The sequence below is a fragment of the Lagopus muta genome, chromosome 5 (assembly GCF_023343835.1).
Source record: "Lagopus muta isolate bLagMut1 chromosome 5, bLagMut1 primary, whole genome shotgun sequence".
Taxonomy (NCBI): domain Eukaryota; kingdom Metazoa; phylum Chordata; class Aves; order Galliformes; family Phasianidae; genus Lagopus; species Lagopus muta.
In genome coordinates this window covers 54,689,162-54,704,323 of record NC_064437.1, presented here as the reverse complement: position 1 = coordinate 54,704,323, position 15,162 = coordinate 54,689,162, and the positions used below count along the sequence as shown (strand labels likewise).

General features: G+C 35.6%; 1 protein-coding gene across 2 annotated transcripts in view; it reads left to right on the top strand.

Annotated features, from left to right (window-relative positions):
- The window catches only part of CFAP43 (cilia and flagella associated protein 43), a 44,007-nt gene that overhangs the window by 5,317 nt on the left and 23,528 nt on the right, over positions 1 to 15,162 (top strand). Inside the window, exons 4-13 of one of the 2 annotated variants that reach the window (XM_048947182.1) lie at positions 382 to 549; positions 1,961 to 2,111; positions 6,718 to 6,868; positions 8,691 to 8,753; positions 9,807 to 9,886; positions 10,557 to 10,688; positions 11,228 to 11,344; positions 12,430 to 12,510; positions 13,195 to 13,343; positions 14,377 to 14,480. In XM_048947182.1, coding sequence (XP_048803139.1) covers positions 382 to 549; positions 1,961 to 2,111; positions 6,718 to 6,868; positions 8,691 to 8,753; positions 9,807 to 9,886; positions 10,557 to 10,688; positions 11,228 to 11,344; positions 12,430 to 12,510; positions 13,195 to 13,343; positions 14,377 to 14,480 — 1,196 coding nt within the window. Of the gene's footprint in view, positions 1 to 381; positions 550 to 1,960; positions 2,112 to 6,717; positions 6,869 to 8,690; positions 8,754 to 9,806; positions 9,887 to 10,556; positions 10,689 to 11,227; positions 11,345 to 12,429; positions 12,511 to 13,194; positions 13,344 to 14,376; positions 14,481 to 15,162 lie in introns of those variants that run through there. The other variant, XM_048947181.1, reaches the window with a different exon arrangement.

The window sequence follows — 15,162 nt, the reverse complement described above, 5'->3', positions numbered from 1 at the left end:
CGGATTAGAAAAGCAAGACTGAGGTCTTTGGTGCTGAAGTGTTTATTGTCTGTTCAGTCAGTGACACAAGTAGGAGGAAAACGCATGTCTCCTGCTCTTTTCACAAAAGGAAAGGCTTGGTAATGTTTCTAAAATGCCTGTTTTCATAATTAGTTTACTATTCAATCTCTTTGTAGCAGTACTGATCTTTATATGTGGCTAATTAACCACATCCTTTTAATTCTCAGGAGAACTTGGCTTATTTGACAGCATGTTTGTTTTTTTTTGTCAGTGACGTATCTGTTTGTATACCTTGATCTTGAATGTCAGTCAATCACATCATATATTTATCTTGAGTGATTTAACTTGAGTGAATTTTTTCTGTTACTCTCCTTAATGAAGGAACTGGCAAGAGAATATCCTCCTGTGCAGTGAGTCTCAGCCAGGAGTAGCAGCAACCTCCATGAGTTTTAATCCTATGAACTGGCAGCAGCTCTGTTTTGTTACTGAGAGCTCTGTTACCATCTGGCATATTGAAAGAAATCATGACGAGCATTGTCTTATACAAAAGTAAGTGAAACACCTTTTAAGTTCAAAGAAAGATTCGGGGGTGTATTATAATGACTAAGACTAGCAACCTGTATCTGTTTGCAAAGAACTTAATCCAGTTTAGTCTGCCTAGCAATTACAATCACTAATTGTTAAAGCACAACCAGTGTGAATCTGTCTAATCAATCAGATGAATTGAGTATATGATTTTGTAGTACTCATATGACCCAGCTATGCACACAACTGAAAATTATATTAGTCAGCATTTTTGGTAGCTGTCTCTATTAAGAGCTGCCCTATTGCATCGATATAGTGCCTAGATTGCTCTCCCATTCCTGTAAGTGGTAATGTTGAATAGTGAGTGGGAATGTGTATTGCTTTTGTGGCTATGGAACTGCCAAATGTGGGTCAAGTTGCTTTCTAGTAAGCACAATTAAGCAGTTTGTAGCAGCAATCACAGATTTTACCAAAAGCAGCATCTGTTTTTGTGTGATTTCCAGCTTATGTGGCCAACTTACAGAAAGGGTGGCTCTGTCAATGCAGATCACTGAGAACAGCAAATATAAACGTGCTCTAAAATTTTCTTTGAGGCTGATATGAGAACAGATGGACTAATACGTATTCAAGATGGAAGCCTCAGAGGATAACACAAATACTGTTGCAGTGGCAGCTATTCCACAATTCACAGCAGCATATTTGATCTCACTGACTATGACTAACCAGTATGTTACCACTGATGTGGTTATACAATAAGTATATAAATACTAAAAGTATAGACAAGGCTTTGATTTGAGATATCAAAACAATTTTTAATGCCTTCTGTCACTTAGAGTACACATGAATATAAACCTATATGCTCATTTTTCTACTACTTATTCCATTGAGTAGAGGTTAGGCCTCCACTGTGAATTAGTTATTTCACATAATACTTTTACCAAATCATAAATGAACATAATTTGTAAGCTACAGAATCCTTACTTCCTGCTCATGTGCTGATTATCAGAATGTAACAGGGAAATACTGCTATTACTTTTTTCATTGTATCTAAATTTTTTCCAAATAAACATTAAGCTTGAATCGTCATAGCTTATGCAAGGTAGGTGTGTAACATTGTTAATCCAACTGAAAACAGCAACAAGAATGGATAGTTATTTGTCTAAGGCAGTAGGAAAAGACAATGAATTAGTGTGGCAATCCAGTTCTGCCAGATAGGGGCCTCTCTTGAAGCAGAATTGCCATTAGCTGTTAGTGAAACAATGTTTCACGTAGAGTTATTCTGTACAGTGGTTTTCCATTACTGTTGCTGAAGTAAACCTTGGTGTCTCTTCTCAAAAAATGTGCTTCCCAGTTTTGTATCAACATATACTATTTGTAATATTTCTCCTCAGATAGTTTATATTGGGTTTTTTTGTTTGTTTTTTGTTTTTTACAGCCCTGTGAAACTCCCTGATGTGCAAGGTTCTCTGAATCATCATAAGGATTTGTTTTTCCCATATCCTTGTGTTGAAGATCCCTACCATGGCCCTGTTATGCCAGTTTCAGCCATTGCTGGACTGGTAGGAGATGAAGCAGAAACATTTGTGGTAGCTACTCATTTTATCCATTTATTACTTCAAGTCATTATGTTTTTTATCCATTTAGATGTTAAGAAATTAATTGTAATGTCTGTTTAAACAGGTACAATCCAGGATATAGATTTGTTGTTTCAGAAATGTATTTGAAATATGTTTTGACAGATTCACAAGGCATGCTACTATTGCACAGTACAGTAAAATGCAGACATTTCTGACATGTCCTGGTGTAGCAATATGTCTGTGTAGTGGAGGTACTACTCTCTATCCCAGGAACATTAACAGCATGTCAGCATTTAACCATTCCTGGGCTAATGAGAGCTGTTGAGACCTTGAAAACTTATTCCCATGTTAAACTGATAAAAACCGTCAGGTATCTTTACTCCCCTTTGGGGTTTGTTCTCTTCTTGACTCTGAAAGTGTCTCAAGCTGTGAAAATACTGAAAGCTTTATTCCAAACAGCAGCCTCTGCCTTTGAAACATGTTCCCAGTCCACTGGTGGTGCTGGATCTTGACCATTTGCTGTGTTTGTTTGATCACTTACTTGCTAGCCTCCTTGGAGGTATGAAATGCTTCAGTAGTTGTCATTTTGTTTGAAATTTACTTTCACTTGACTGTTAACTAAAAACAACTGACACTGTGAAAACACTTAATTTGCAAATCTGGGATTCCCTTTTAGGATTAAGAACATCTGTTTTATGGCTTGTGTTATATATATGATACTGGAACTACTGTACACTAGATGATGCAGCATTACATTGTCTTTTTGCTGGGTAAACGTGAGTTCTATATTATCAGATCAATATACCACACGTTTATGCAGTAAGCCTTTATTACAAAGCAGAATGCAGAAAAAAATTGCAAATGGGAAATTATTTTTCCTTACCTCATCCTCTTTTACATGGCAATTGCAGGGCTTTTTAACTGTGACTACAGGTGTCCTTGGCTTCCAGGCAGACTACATGTCCTTTATTGACTTTGATTACACCTGAGCTACTTATATTTCAAAACACTTAGAACATGGAAAATAAAGATGGAATATGTTCATAAGCATCGTTGCCTTTTTATTCTACCTTACTGCTTCTGATAATATGTACAGCACCTCAACTGCAAAAAATGCATGGTTCTTTAGCCTGCAGTGTGAGCTATGAGAGGGAGAAAGAAACAATATATTAGACCTGTGAGTATTAAAAGAATTTGTCCTTGTAGCATACTATTCCATTCTTCAAGATCAAATACTCCTCTGTGAATGCTGCAGACAGAGTTCTAAGATTTCAGCAGAATCCTGGGAAGAATTAAGACCTTCTTGTGGTTTCCATCACCGTTTGCATCCCTGTTATTTCCAGCTCTGCTTGTGAATGTATCACAGTCACTGAACTTTTATTTCCCTGGAATTGAACATTCTCTGTATAGTCATAATTCCAGCTTTCTGTGAGAATTTTCTGCCTAGCATTTCAAATGTAGCAGACTTGTGCCATATTTATGATCTATTTCTTGCAAGTTCTTGTGCTTGAACTTGCAGATCTACATTGTTAGCTTTCTCACATGGAAGAAAATGTGCTTTCAGCCATATTAGGTACCTTTATGGGGTCTTTGCATTCCCAACTGCCTCCAGGAAAATCTAGATTTCTTTTTATGGGCTTCAATATAATCATCTTCTCCTTAAGTATAGAAATATTTGTGAAGTAAGAGTAGGTTGATTTAATTCTGCTAGTTCTTGACCAAGATTTCCTTTTCTTTCAAATTAGGAGGTATATATTTTGGTATTTATTTACTGTCCAAACACCCTAGGCAGATGGGTATTTTTTGGTTATGAAATATTAACAAAGTTGTGAACATAAGATATTTTGGAATGATTTTTCAGGAATATGAACTTGTTCTTTTTGTTGTGGTGTATTTTTTCCTGGGTACTAAACCTAGCAGGAGTACTGAGCTGCTATTAGATCTTGTAACCCAACCCCACTGGGTGGGATTGTGCTTTTGGCGAAGCAATTCCTGCTTGATTTGGTCTGAATACAGTTGATACAGAAGTATTGTCTCAAAATATGATTTTTCAAGGTCCTTATGTTGAGAAGTAACTAATACAGTAACATTCAGTGGGACTGAAACTACTGAATTTGCTGAGTTCTTCAGATATCCAGATATCTTCAGACTACAGTTTCTGTAATGGACTTAATGGTAATTATGGCACCTCTACTTTCTGCAGTTTCTCACTCTATAAGTTGGCAGGCCCCTGCTGCAGTTACAGGAATGGGTGCTATAACTGATGATTTGTATACTGTTACCAGTGTCCATGAACACTTATCCAATTCTGGCCTAAAATGTGCATCTCAACATTTGTTCATACCTTGGAGTTGCTGTCCTCACTATCGTTGTTTAATCTTTTTTATCTGATAAGAGTGTGCTCTCCCTGGCTGTGGTTAGTGAGCTGCTTTCAGTTTAGTGCAGTGGGGATAGCATCAGAGCTTGATGAGCCTCTCCCATTTTCCACCACATTCAACAGAAGAATTTGTCTTTATGACTAAATCCAAGCCAGCTCAGGTCAATGTTTTTCATGTTTATATAAGCATCGAAAGTGGAAAACCATTTATTTACACTAATAAGTAGAGGGATTACTCTCAACTCATAGTCCACGGTTGCTCGGAGGCAGTAGCACACTCCTAAGGAGTGCGTGGCAGTCGTGTAAGAAAAGCAAGTCTGCTGCATGTGCGCTTGTTTGCATCTCTGTTAGGGGTCCATGCTCCGGAGCCATTGAGACTAACTGTGTACCACAGTGTAACCACAGTGGGGCAGCAGAGTGAAAGGAATTGAAATATTCAAAATATTTCAATCCTTTTTTCTTCCATTATCCTGTTTTAGTTGTGTTTTGATGTTTCTTACTGTCATGATCTGAGTTTTATGAATTTACTTTGCAATCACTTGACTACTTGCAAATCACAGCTCACTTGAATCTATTGTATCCCCAGTAATGATGTTATTCCTTTGTTTTATTATAATTTCTTTTGTGACAATGGATTTTTTTCTTTGAAGAGCTGTTAATTTTAAAATAAGTTAATTTTACAGAAGTTCAACAAAAGTCTGCATTATTATTATGCACCACTGTACCATTGCACAGTTGAAGAATTGATCTTGTTTTGAATTTACATAATCTCACCCTAGGATTAACATATTTTACCTACCTTATGTAAAGGCAGTTGTGACAGCAGGCATAAGGGGACACGACAGAAGTTGTCTTTGCAGAGGAAGCTTCTGATTCACGGTAGTTCAGTTACATCTTGCCAAAGATTTGTGCTGTTCAAGCTATGTAAAATGAGGGAAAATGCCTATATTAAATGTTTCTCTGGGTGATGTATAGTTCCATCTTGCTGTAGATTTATTAGTTTGTCCTGTTTTATTATTCAGAATGCTTTGTAGGCATAAATAAAGAGTGAGTTGCCTATCCAGAATTATATAGGAAATTGTTGGCATATTTTACTAATGAATTCTAGATACCTATGAATCTCTGTCCTATGCTTTCATCACAAGTGCATCCATATTTTCTCTTTTGATAGAACCTTCAGTGAGACAGCAGGAGAACTTATAGAATTATGGACTCTTCTTTTATTTTATCCATCAGATTCAGTATTGTTCCTCTTCTCCACTTCTGCTCTTTGAATCTTAATGTTCTTACAAGGTGGTGTTTTTTTTTTTTTTTTTTTTAGTGACTCTGCTTCAATCTGGTTATTTCTATCATGGTATTTATGTAGCTCCTAGCTCCTATTGCTATTGTACCTGAACAGCTCGCAGCCTTTAATAATATTTGGTGGAGAGATACTGTTGTTCCCATTTTATGGATGACAGATTTGAGTTTTGTTTTGGAGAAATGAAATTTCAGGTGTATGGTAGTCTGTGGCAAGGATATTTCTAGATCTAATTTATGCATGATGCAAAGATTAACTGAGCTGTTTTTCAGACTAATTTGGTTATAAGATAAGCTATTTAAACAAAGTGTATTCTAATTCTACCAAGAATGCAATGTCATAAAATGAAGAAGAAAAAAGCCAACAGGATGCGTCTGCAAAATCAGGCTCTTTTGTAAAGTAGTTTGAAATACATTTGTCAGGATGAGGTCATATTAGGTAATCATTTAAATTTGGACTCCTAGTGCTACTCTGATGGGAGGGAAAAACAATCTAGGAGCTGACTGTTGATTTTTTTTTAATTTTTTTTATTATTATTATTTTTTTTCATAACTTCATTATTAAGAAACTGGGAGATTACTTAGTTGTAGTGGGACAGTATCTTTGTTAGAGTGGAGGATCTACCAGAGGGGATTTCTAAGCCAGAAGGCAAAAGTGCTGGATAATAAATCAAAACAAATTTTACACTTTTAATATGATGAAAATATGATTTGTCATTTACACAAGCTTCTAGGGAGGAAGGTGTGTTCTAGACTTCTGCCACCAGACATTGGTTTTTCTGGAAGATGTTCATGTTTCTCATGTTTCCCTTCTCAGTAGAAGGATGACTGAATAAAAAAAAAAGTCAGGCTCTGAGATAATTTCTTGGCCTTGAAATGTTCCTAACTATACAGATATTTGCCAGTTGTTAATTGAACTTGTTTATTTTTGTGCTGAAGCCTAGATCTGATATTAAGCCTTCATTGCATCCTACTGCCCATTGCTGGACTGCAACCTCTGACATTTACCTGGGCTGTCAAGAAGGTTATATTTTGGCAGTTGATACTATGAAATGCAGTGCTTCAATTATTCAACGAAAACCTCTATCTGGTAAGAAATAGCTGTTGTGTGTTTTATTCATGTGGGGAGGAAGACAGAAAGGACTGTGATGAGTTTTTTGGCTTTATTCTGTTGTGTAACCTGCAGAAATTGTGATGCTGTACTGGAGAGCTATAAGAGAACTGTTTTCCTTTATTAATAAAGTAAACATGTCAGAATTTCTGTTGATCTTCTAAGTCTTTAGCACCCTTTAATTGGCAGTCATTTTTCTTAGCCAAAAAATTTAAAGAGCTCTAAATACATTAAAACCATTTAATAGAATGAACGATAATTCCAATAACCTATATCTTATCAACAGCTTTATTAGATTAGCTTCATACTACTAATATAGCAACTATACATGGTCCTTTTACAGCTAGTTAAGTACAGTAATTTATTTGCTCTTGCAGGGCATATTTTGGGTTCTCCTCCCTTGGTGTGTTAGCTAATGTTAGAACATATCCTTGAAGACTCATGTTTAGCATGATGTTGATTAACAACACAACTGAATGTAATATAAAGTTTCTTAATATAATTGTTTGAGATCAGCAGTTACATAAACAATTTTCTAATGAAAAGAAGGCTGTAAATACAGTTAGGCTAATGTGGAAGGTATGAACCACAGAGAGCGGGCAGAAGATGCCTTTGGCTTAAAACAAAGCAATTTACTTTTAAATTATTCTAGAAAGCTTGGCACGTCTTGGACTGATTGCAGCTTGCTAAGGTAATTTGTCTCCCTAATGTGTATTCCCATTTTTTTCCATGGGGACATTTGGCATGCTGGTGAGTGAACTTTCCTGGCAACAGCAGCCCATTCCATACTTTTTTTTTTCTAGGAACCTTGAAGTCTCACCCCAACTCTCTGCCATGTGCTGCTCATACAGAGGGCTTCCAAAATGGATAGCAGTTAGATGTGTCCAGCATAAGCAGTTCTGGCAATGGCAACCTATACTCTGTCGTCCTTTGCAGGGATGGGAGATGTCAGTCCTACTGTGCACATGTAGTTCAATGGTTTGGTCAGATGGTAAAAGGAGCAGTAGAATGTGCTGCTTCTCAGACTAAAAGTGGGCAATATGATGTTGCACACCAACATAGAACTTCTTCTCTAATGAATGCTGACTTAGAGTTAATAGATGGACTGACAGTAACTGATTTTTTTTCTTTTGCCAATTACATAAATGCTTTTAAAGTGAGGCAAGTATTCCTGACTTTTCCAGAGTACTGTATCTCTTTTCAGTAAAGAAATGCTGCTCTTAAATAAATAAATAAATCCAGCATTATTTTTCCACTTTTTAAATTGTCACTTGTAAAACTCAAGAGCTGCAAATCATCAACAAGAAAAGATGAGGTGTGACTAGATTTTTTTTGTAGAAAGCAACAAAAATATTTGCCATCTGGGCTTTAATTTGGCCTATATGTTCTTCTTTGTGTTGTGTCCTAAGAATCTAACAAATGTCTGTAAGCATATTGTATTGAAGGTTCTACGTAATTTAAAGCATTCAGTGTTTCTGTTTAGCAGAATACTTAAGTGTGTGTCCAACTTTAAGCGCTTCTTTTTACAACTGTCAACTGAACCAGAGAAAGATGGGTCAACAGTTGAGCTGTATGATTTTAGTGGTCTTCTCCAAACGTAATGATTCTATCAGCGTATGAAAGATTGTGCCTGCTCAGTTGTACAAATGACAGAAAGGGTTAATATTGGGAAAGAACACATGTTTTTATTTCAATATACTAAACCCCACTTTCTGTTCAGTAGACTGGAATGCAACTGATATTTAGTGGAATATTGACATATAAACAAGGTTAATGAGATAAATTGTTTTTTCTTGTGCAGAACAGGTGCGTAAGGTATCGGACATGTTGGACTACATTCGTAGAGAAGTACAGAAAAAGAAAGGTATTTCTATATTCCAATTAAGCTAGTAGATTTTTAGCAGCACCAGTAATGGCTGAGAGTAATAGTATGTGAGTGTAGTTGGAAGTTGCTGCTTAGATAAGCTCAGATCACCCTTGCCTCTACAGATTGATGGCAATCATTATTGTGTGTCTGACGAATAACTAATGGGCTTTCAGTTAATACCCAATGAATAGCCTCAGGGAAAAACAGTGGCAGTGAAATAATTTCTGTTCCCTACTGGTTAATTTTTATAACTGTAAGAAGTTGTAATTTAGTTGAGTTAGGATTTAGGGGGTTGTTTCGAACACTTTGAGTTCCATAGTACAAAAAAAATTCATATTTTAGAGGAAGTTCAGCACAAGGCCACAAAGATTAGCACAGAGTTGGAATGCATGACATAGAAAGATGGGCTGAAAGAACTGTGTTCATCTTGAAGGAAAAGGGGGATTTTGCTATTGTTTCAGCTACCCATTGAAAAGTAGCAGAAAATATGGAACCAGACAGGTAAAGGATATAGTTGACACCAGCAACGTTTCTGGGCAGATAATAGGAAAAGAATAATCAAACTGAAGGTGGTCAGATATTTGGACAGGTTGCCCAAATAAATCATAGGATTTCTTAGTAATATTCAGGCATCAGCTGGATATTATTCTGAACAACATGCTCTAGCTTTGAAGTTGTGTCTCAGTTTGAGTTGGCCCTGTGCTGAATGGGAAGGTGGGTGTATCAGAGGACTTCTAGGGTCTGTTCCAGCCTAAATCATTATATGATTCTCTTACTGACAAACTTAGTATTTATCTTTGTAGCTGTTCTGCAGCATTTACAGAATTAAATGATTTCTCCAATCAGTTTCTAGTTCATCAGGCTACAGTAGTATTGTCACTTCAAATTATGTATACCCACCTTATCCTTTATTATCATAGCACAAAGGTCAAGAATTACATAGACAGTAGAATATTTTTGCTCTCAAGTAATCAACTCTTCCAGATTTAATGCTGAGATACATTGCTGCAATAAATTAAACTATATTTTGTGTTGGTCTTCTGCTCGTAGGTGGCAAACCAAAGGCCCTGCAAAGAACAGTTGTGTTTACCATGGTGTTTTGTAATGAGGGACTGTACACAGCTGGAATTGTAAGGCATCCTTCATGGTCTTTACTTACTAGTATGATGTCAAAATCAAAGAATATTCATATTGAATACATTTACAGAGTTCTCTTCAAAGACAAGCTAGAAAAAAAGTGGAGGGTTGCAGAGCTGTAACAATTCTCTCTGGCAGAGTGTGTTCCTTTTTAAGGCTTGAGACAAGAAATCAGGAGGGGGCAGGGTAGGAAGAGATTCCACTCTTGTAGTCAAAGTGACAAAAGAGGATAACCTATTTTTAACAAAGAACAGCACTCTAGAGGAACAGAAAAGTAGAGAAAATGGCCAGGAGATTTGTCTGTCTATTTTGTGCAAAATCTACTTCACCTTTTAACCCAAACTCATGATGCCATTGTTCATTACTGCTTAGAAGTAAAACATTCTTATATTGTCTCAAAAAAAAAAAAAACCAACAAAATGAAATCTTAAGCATTAACTGATTAGTCCTTTCTTATCAGAAATGAACTGTTACTAAGAGTTGTATTAAGGATCTCCTCAGTGGATTTGTTATTCAAAGTAAGAATCCTCTGAATAGAGACGTAATAAAGGCAAACCAGATTGTTAGAGATGATATACTGTTAAAAACTTTAGAGGTTTTTAGTAGTTCTTGCTGTTAAGTTTGCCACTTAGAACTAATGTGGATTTATACTTTTCTGCACAGGAGGGCATTTTATACTTGTATCGTATCAGAGATCTCCAGTATGAGATGGAAATCTGCGCTGACATCTCAGAGCCCATATCCACCCTCATATTCTCTCCTGATTACACAATACTTCTGATTATTACTGATCAGGTATAGTGTTTCAGATAATAGCAGAACGTATGAGATGTTCCTGTGATGCTATGTGTGTGTTGGTACTGCTAACGTGATTGTGTGAATCTGTGAAACTTCCATAATGCTATCCCACAAGTAAAGCAATTTATACCAACAGTAAACTCAGTCGGTGCAGTGTTTCTAACAAAAGATTGGAAGGATTTTAATGAAGCATAGAACTGTCTTCTACAGATGGTTGATTATAAAGTACAGTTGATTCTTGTAGTAAGACAGAATGGGGTGTTTAAAATCATTTCATTAAAGAAATTTTGAAAAGAGAAATATTTAGAAAATCTGACTAGCTGAATAACTATCAAATGATCCTCAGCAAATATAGGTTAATAAAATCTGTAAAACTTATGTGAATTCTATTGGGCACTTTTAAACTAAGTTTAGAAAGAAATAAAAACCTCTAAAGAATTAAGTTAAGGAAAATGGATATTCTTGCTGAAGTGTTTGAAAGCTTTTATTGAGATGTTTCATAGCGCTGTGATGGATCAGTACTTTTTATTTGTCAGGGGACAATCTATTCTTACGAACCTGCCCACAGTGGAGAAGCTGTCAAACTCCTGAATGCATTCAGCAGTTATTTGCTGGCTGCCGATTTCCTTACTCCGGGGGACAAGTACTGTGTGGTAAGAAAAGGCTTTTTTTGTGTATCTGATGGTGAGGTTTTTTAGGGAACCAATATATTGCTAAGGTGCAAAACCAACAGCCTTATGGAGGCTGGGTCTGGATTGATTTTGGCTTCAGTGGTATACATACCTGTTAAAAGAAGTAAATGGGGTCCAGTCAGGTATGGCCTATAAAAACGTATAAAAGAAATTTCCTTTGAGTGTAGGGTGGATGCAGATTGCTAAAATGTCATACTGTTTCTGCTGTTGATTTGTGTCAATCACAGTTTGTCTTGAATTCAATTTAGAGAATAGATTTTAAAACAAGGAGTTTCCTACTGATCCTTTCAGCCCTCAGCATAAATTGGAACAGAAAGATTTGCCTACCCTGGGTCCAGAGACAAAGAAGACCTTACTAATTGGTCTGTCAATTCTGAAAAACTCCTTGTTTTCATGCTGTCTTTGATTCCTGTAAGACATATATTTTAGTAAGTCTGATTTGTCCCCTGGCCATGAATTCTTTGTGTGGGTGGTGTAAGAACATTGGAGTCTTCAGTTTATTGAATCTGTTTCTTTGCTAGCACAGCAGTGATGCATTTTATTTGCTTCAGAATAAGTACAGTGAGGATTGATTGGCCTCTGGCAATACTTTTCTGTGAAAGTATGAAATTGTCTGTATACAAGCAGATCAACCGTAATTGGTTTTGTTTTTTTTTTTTCATGTGAGAAAGTGGAGACCTCTTCTCTGGGACTTTCCTGTGTGAAGAAAATTCCAAGTGGTTTTTTTTTTTTTGTTTTTTTTTTTTTTTTACTGCTGACAGAATGTTGAGAGTGCTGATATTGATCCATTTTGCCCTGCGTTGTCTCTTGCTGCTTAAAGGCCATTCCCACACTTGCAGCAATTCACAAAAAATATTAAATATTTTCTTTGCTCTTGCGGCAGCTGTACTTAAAGTAGAAGCCAAGTAATTCCAACTGAAACTAGGAACTCCTGATACGCTACACTGAGACAGTAGCTAAATTTATATCCTATAGAAAATCAATAGCTACTTCCAGATAATGTGGTTATTTCACCCTCCTCTGATTATGTTTTTTGTCTCTTCAAGTCTGTTACAATTTCAGGTGAAGTAAAAGTTTGGCTTCTGGAAAATGGGACTTGCCTCAGCGTGCTAAACCTTGATATTGAGGTACACACTAACTAGAAGCTTATGTTGTAAGAAATACTTAATTTTCATTTCAATATTTTTGTTTTATACTAAAATATTGCTCAAAATCAGATCAGCTGATTTTGAGAAAAGCTAAATAGAATCTTTTAATAACAAATGAGGGATTTTATATTTCAGAAGGTTTCCTTGAACTAGACACAAATTTAACTCAGAGAGCAGAAAAGGCATTTCAGCCTGATGTCCTGGTGTTCTGTTTTAAAGAATTCATTTGTAAATAATTTGTGTGGTATTACTTTACTAAATTTGTACTTTTAATGTGTGCCAAAATTGACAGGAAATTTTTCAAGTGCATGAAAACTGTCTTGACTGATCTAAGTAAGAAACTTTAAGAAATGGGTTGATTTCAAACCGATAATATTTTGTCCCAACTTAAGATGTATTCAAGTACTGAAAAATCCTGTGGATTTTTTTTTGTGGAATAGATAATTATACTTAGATAAGTAGATATAGAGCATGAGGAGAAGTGCTTATGATGTCTATTAAAATCCTGCTTTCTAATAATGTAGAGTTAGAGGTAATTCACATTGATTTTATTCTCTGAATTTTAGAGAGTTGTAAATACTAAAAGAAGTTGCATACTAACTTATAGCATAATGTCCTACAACATGATATGGAGCTTTGAAGTATCTGTTATTTCTCAATTAGGCAACGGCTATGGCTTGCTGTCCCTCTTCAAACAGTGTTGCTGTAGGAACAAAAGGGGGTCAAATCTATTTTATTGACATTACCAAAGTTGAAGCTCCACGGGTTGTTCACAGAATTTTTCTTTCCAGATTTCCAGTACTATCTTTGCAGTAAGTATGCAGTAACAGGGGCAGGAATGGTGTCAAATTATTGCTTGAATAATGCAGTTGAACACAATTTTTGAAGTTTTTGTTCTAAAAATGTCAAAGTATTTTAACAGTTTAAATATTTATTTCAGCAATACTTTTTTTTCTGAATTACTTACAAGAGTACTAGTACCAGGATTTAGATGATAAAATATGATATTGTATTTTTAAGGAAAGTTAAGGGAGCACTAAATACATTGATGCATGAGATCCTTTCTTACAGATCACTGTATGGAGTAATTATGTGCAATGTCATCTATCTGGACTTAGAGGGTGATTTCTCAATGAATAAAAATTCGAGGTTTTATGAAGTTAACTTTAAGCCTATGAGTCATCCCTTCTTACATGGTCGTTCCTTTTGTTACAATTATTAATAATTCATTTGCTCACAGTTCTTGAATTTATCAATCCTCCTCTAAGTATCTTTTGTGACCTAATAGTCTTACTCTTTATTGCTGTTGTTTTTCAATAATCAATATATGTGAGAGTATTTTCATTCTGTCTTAAAAAAAAAAAAAAAAAAAAAAAAACACAACAAAATGGATTTGAACTGCTAAACATTAATATAAATCTGCTTGTTGTTTAGGGAGTCAGATGGAATCTCTTTTCACATTTACCTAATGTAAAACACCAGAAATAGATACAGAAAGCAACTTACTAAAGGGAAATCAATGCAAATATAATCAAAATAATATGAAAATGTGTCCAGTGGTTTTATTTGAAATAATTGAACTTCAGAGAAAGTTGATAAAATAGACTACCTTGGGTACTCTTAGCTTTCAATCAAACACGTGCTCAATTAGTGCACTTGTAGCACTGGCTCTGACTCTGTGAAACTAGAAACTGAAATTTCAGTTGTGTTTATGCCCTCAGGGAAGTCAGCAGCTATGAGGATGGAATTGCGAACAAAATGTTACCCCTTTATTGACTGTATTGAACTGTGTTTGGAGCATAACATTCAAAACTGGATTTGTACTTGGTTTTTTGTTTTCCTTAGTTATGATCAGAGTGGCCAGTTCCTCATCATTAGAGCTGTGGAAGGTTATATCTTTATTCTAGATGCTCGGCCTTCAAAATTATTCCAAGTTCTTGGATATGTAGGTAATACATGAAACAACATTAATTACGTTGTGTTTTCACTACTTGTTGTGTTTTAAATATACTTGCATGTCACATTAAGCCACCCTCCTTCAACTACTTAAATTTAAGGAGGACTAATTATAAAAATATTTTTCCTATCGATTTCCGAAACTAATTATGTGCTGGTAAATCTCTGAAGATCTCTTTGGCTGACAGTGTGAGGAATTACACTAATTATTGATAGGTCATGATGTCTGAGTGCAATTTCTTGTTAGAAATGCCCACTACTGACCTCTTTCTCGTGGGGACTGCTGGAATTGTTCAGTTTGGTGGTTGAAACTGAATAGTTAAAAATGATGAAATTTTAACTTGCAACAAAAATTGTTCTGTAAATCTATAGGTAGTCTCTCAATTCCAGCAACATACTTACAACTCATATCTGTGCATATAGATTGTCCAATTAAGTCCAACGGACATTATTTTATGATCTTAATAGGTTTGACTTCCAGGATAATACTTGGAAAGTTCATATGTTAAACTGTATTTAGAATTACATCTCCTTAGGTAATCTAAATATGCCTGATAATGTTCTCATTTTCTGGGTGATTTCTTAGAACCAGACATTTCTTTGCTTTATTTGGTGGTTTATCAGCAAATTGCCTCAAACTTGCTGAAACTCAAGCTAGATGTAAACTGAGATTTA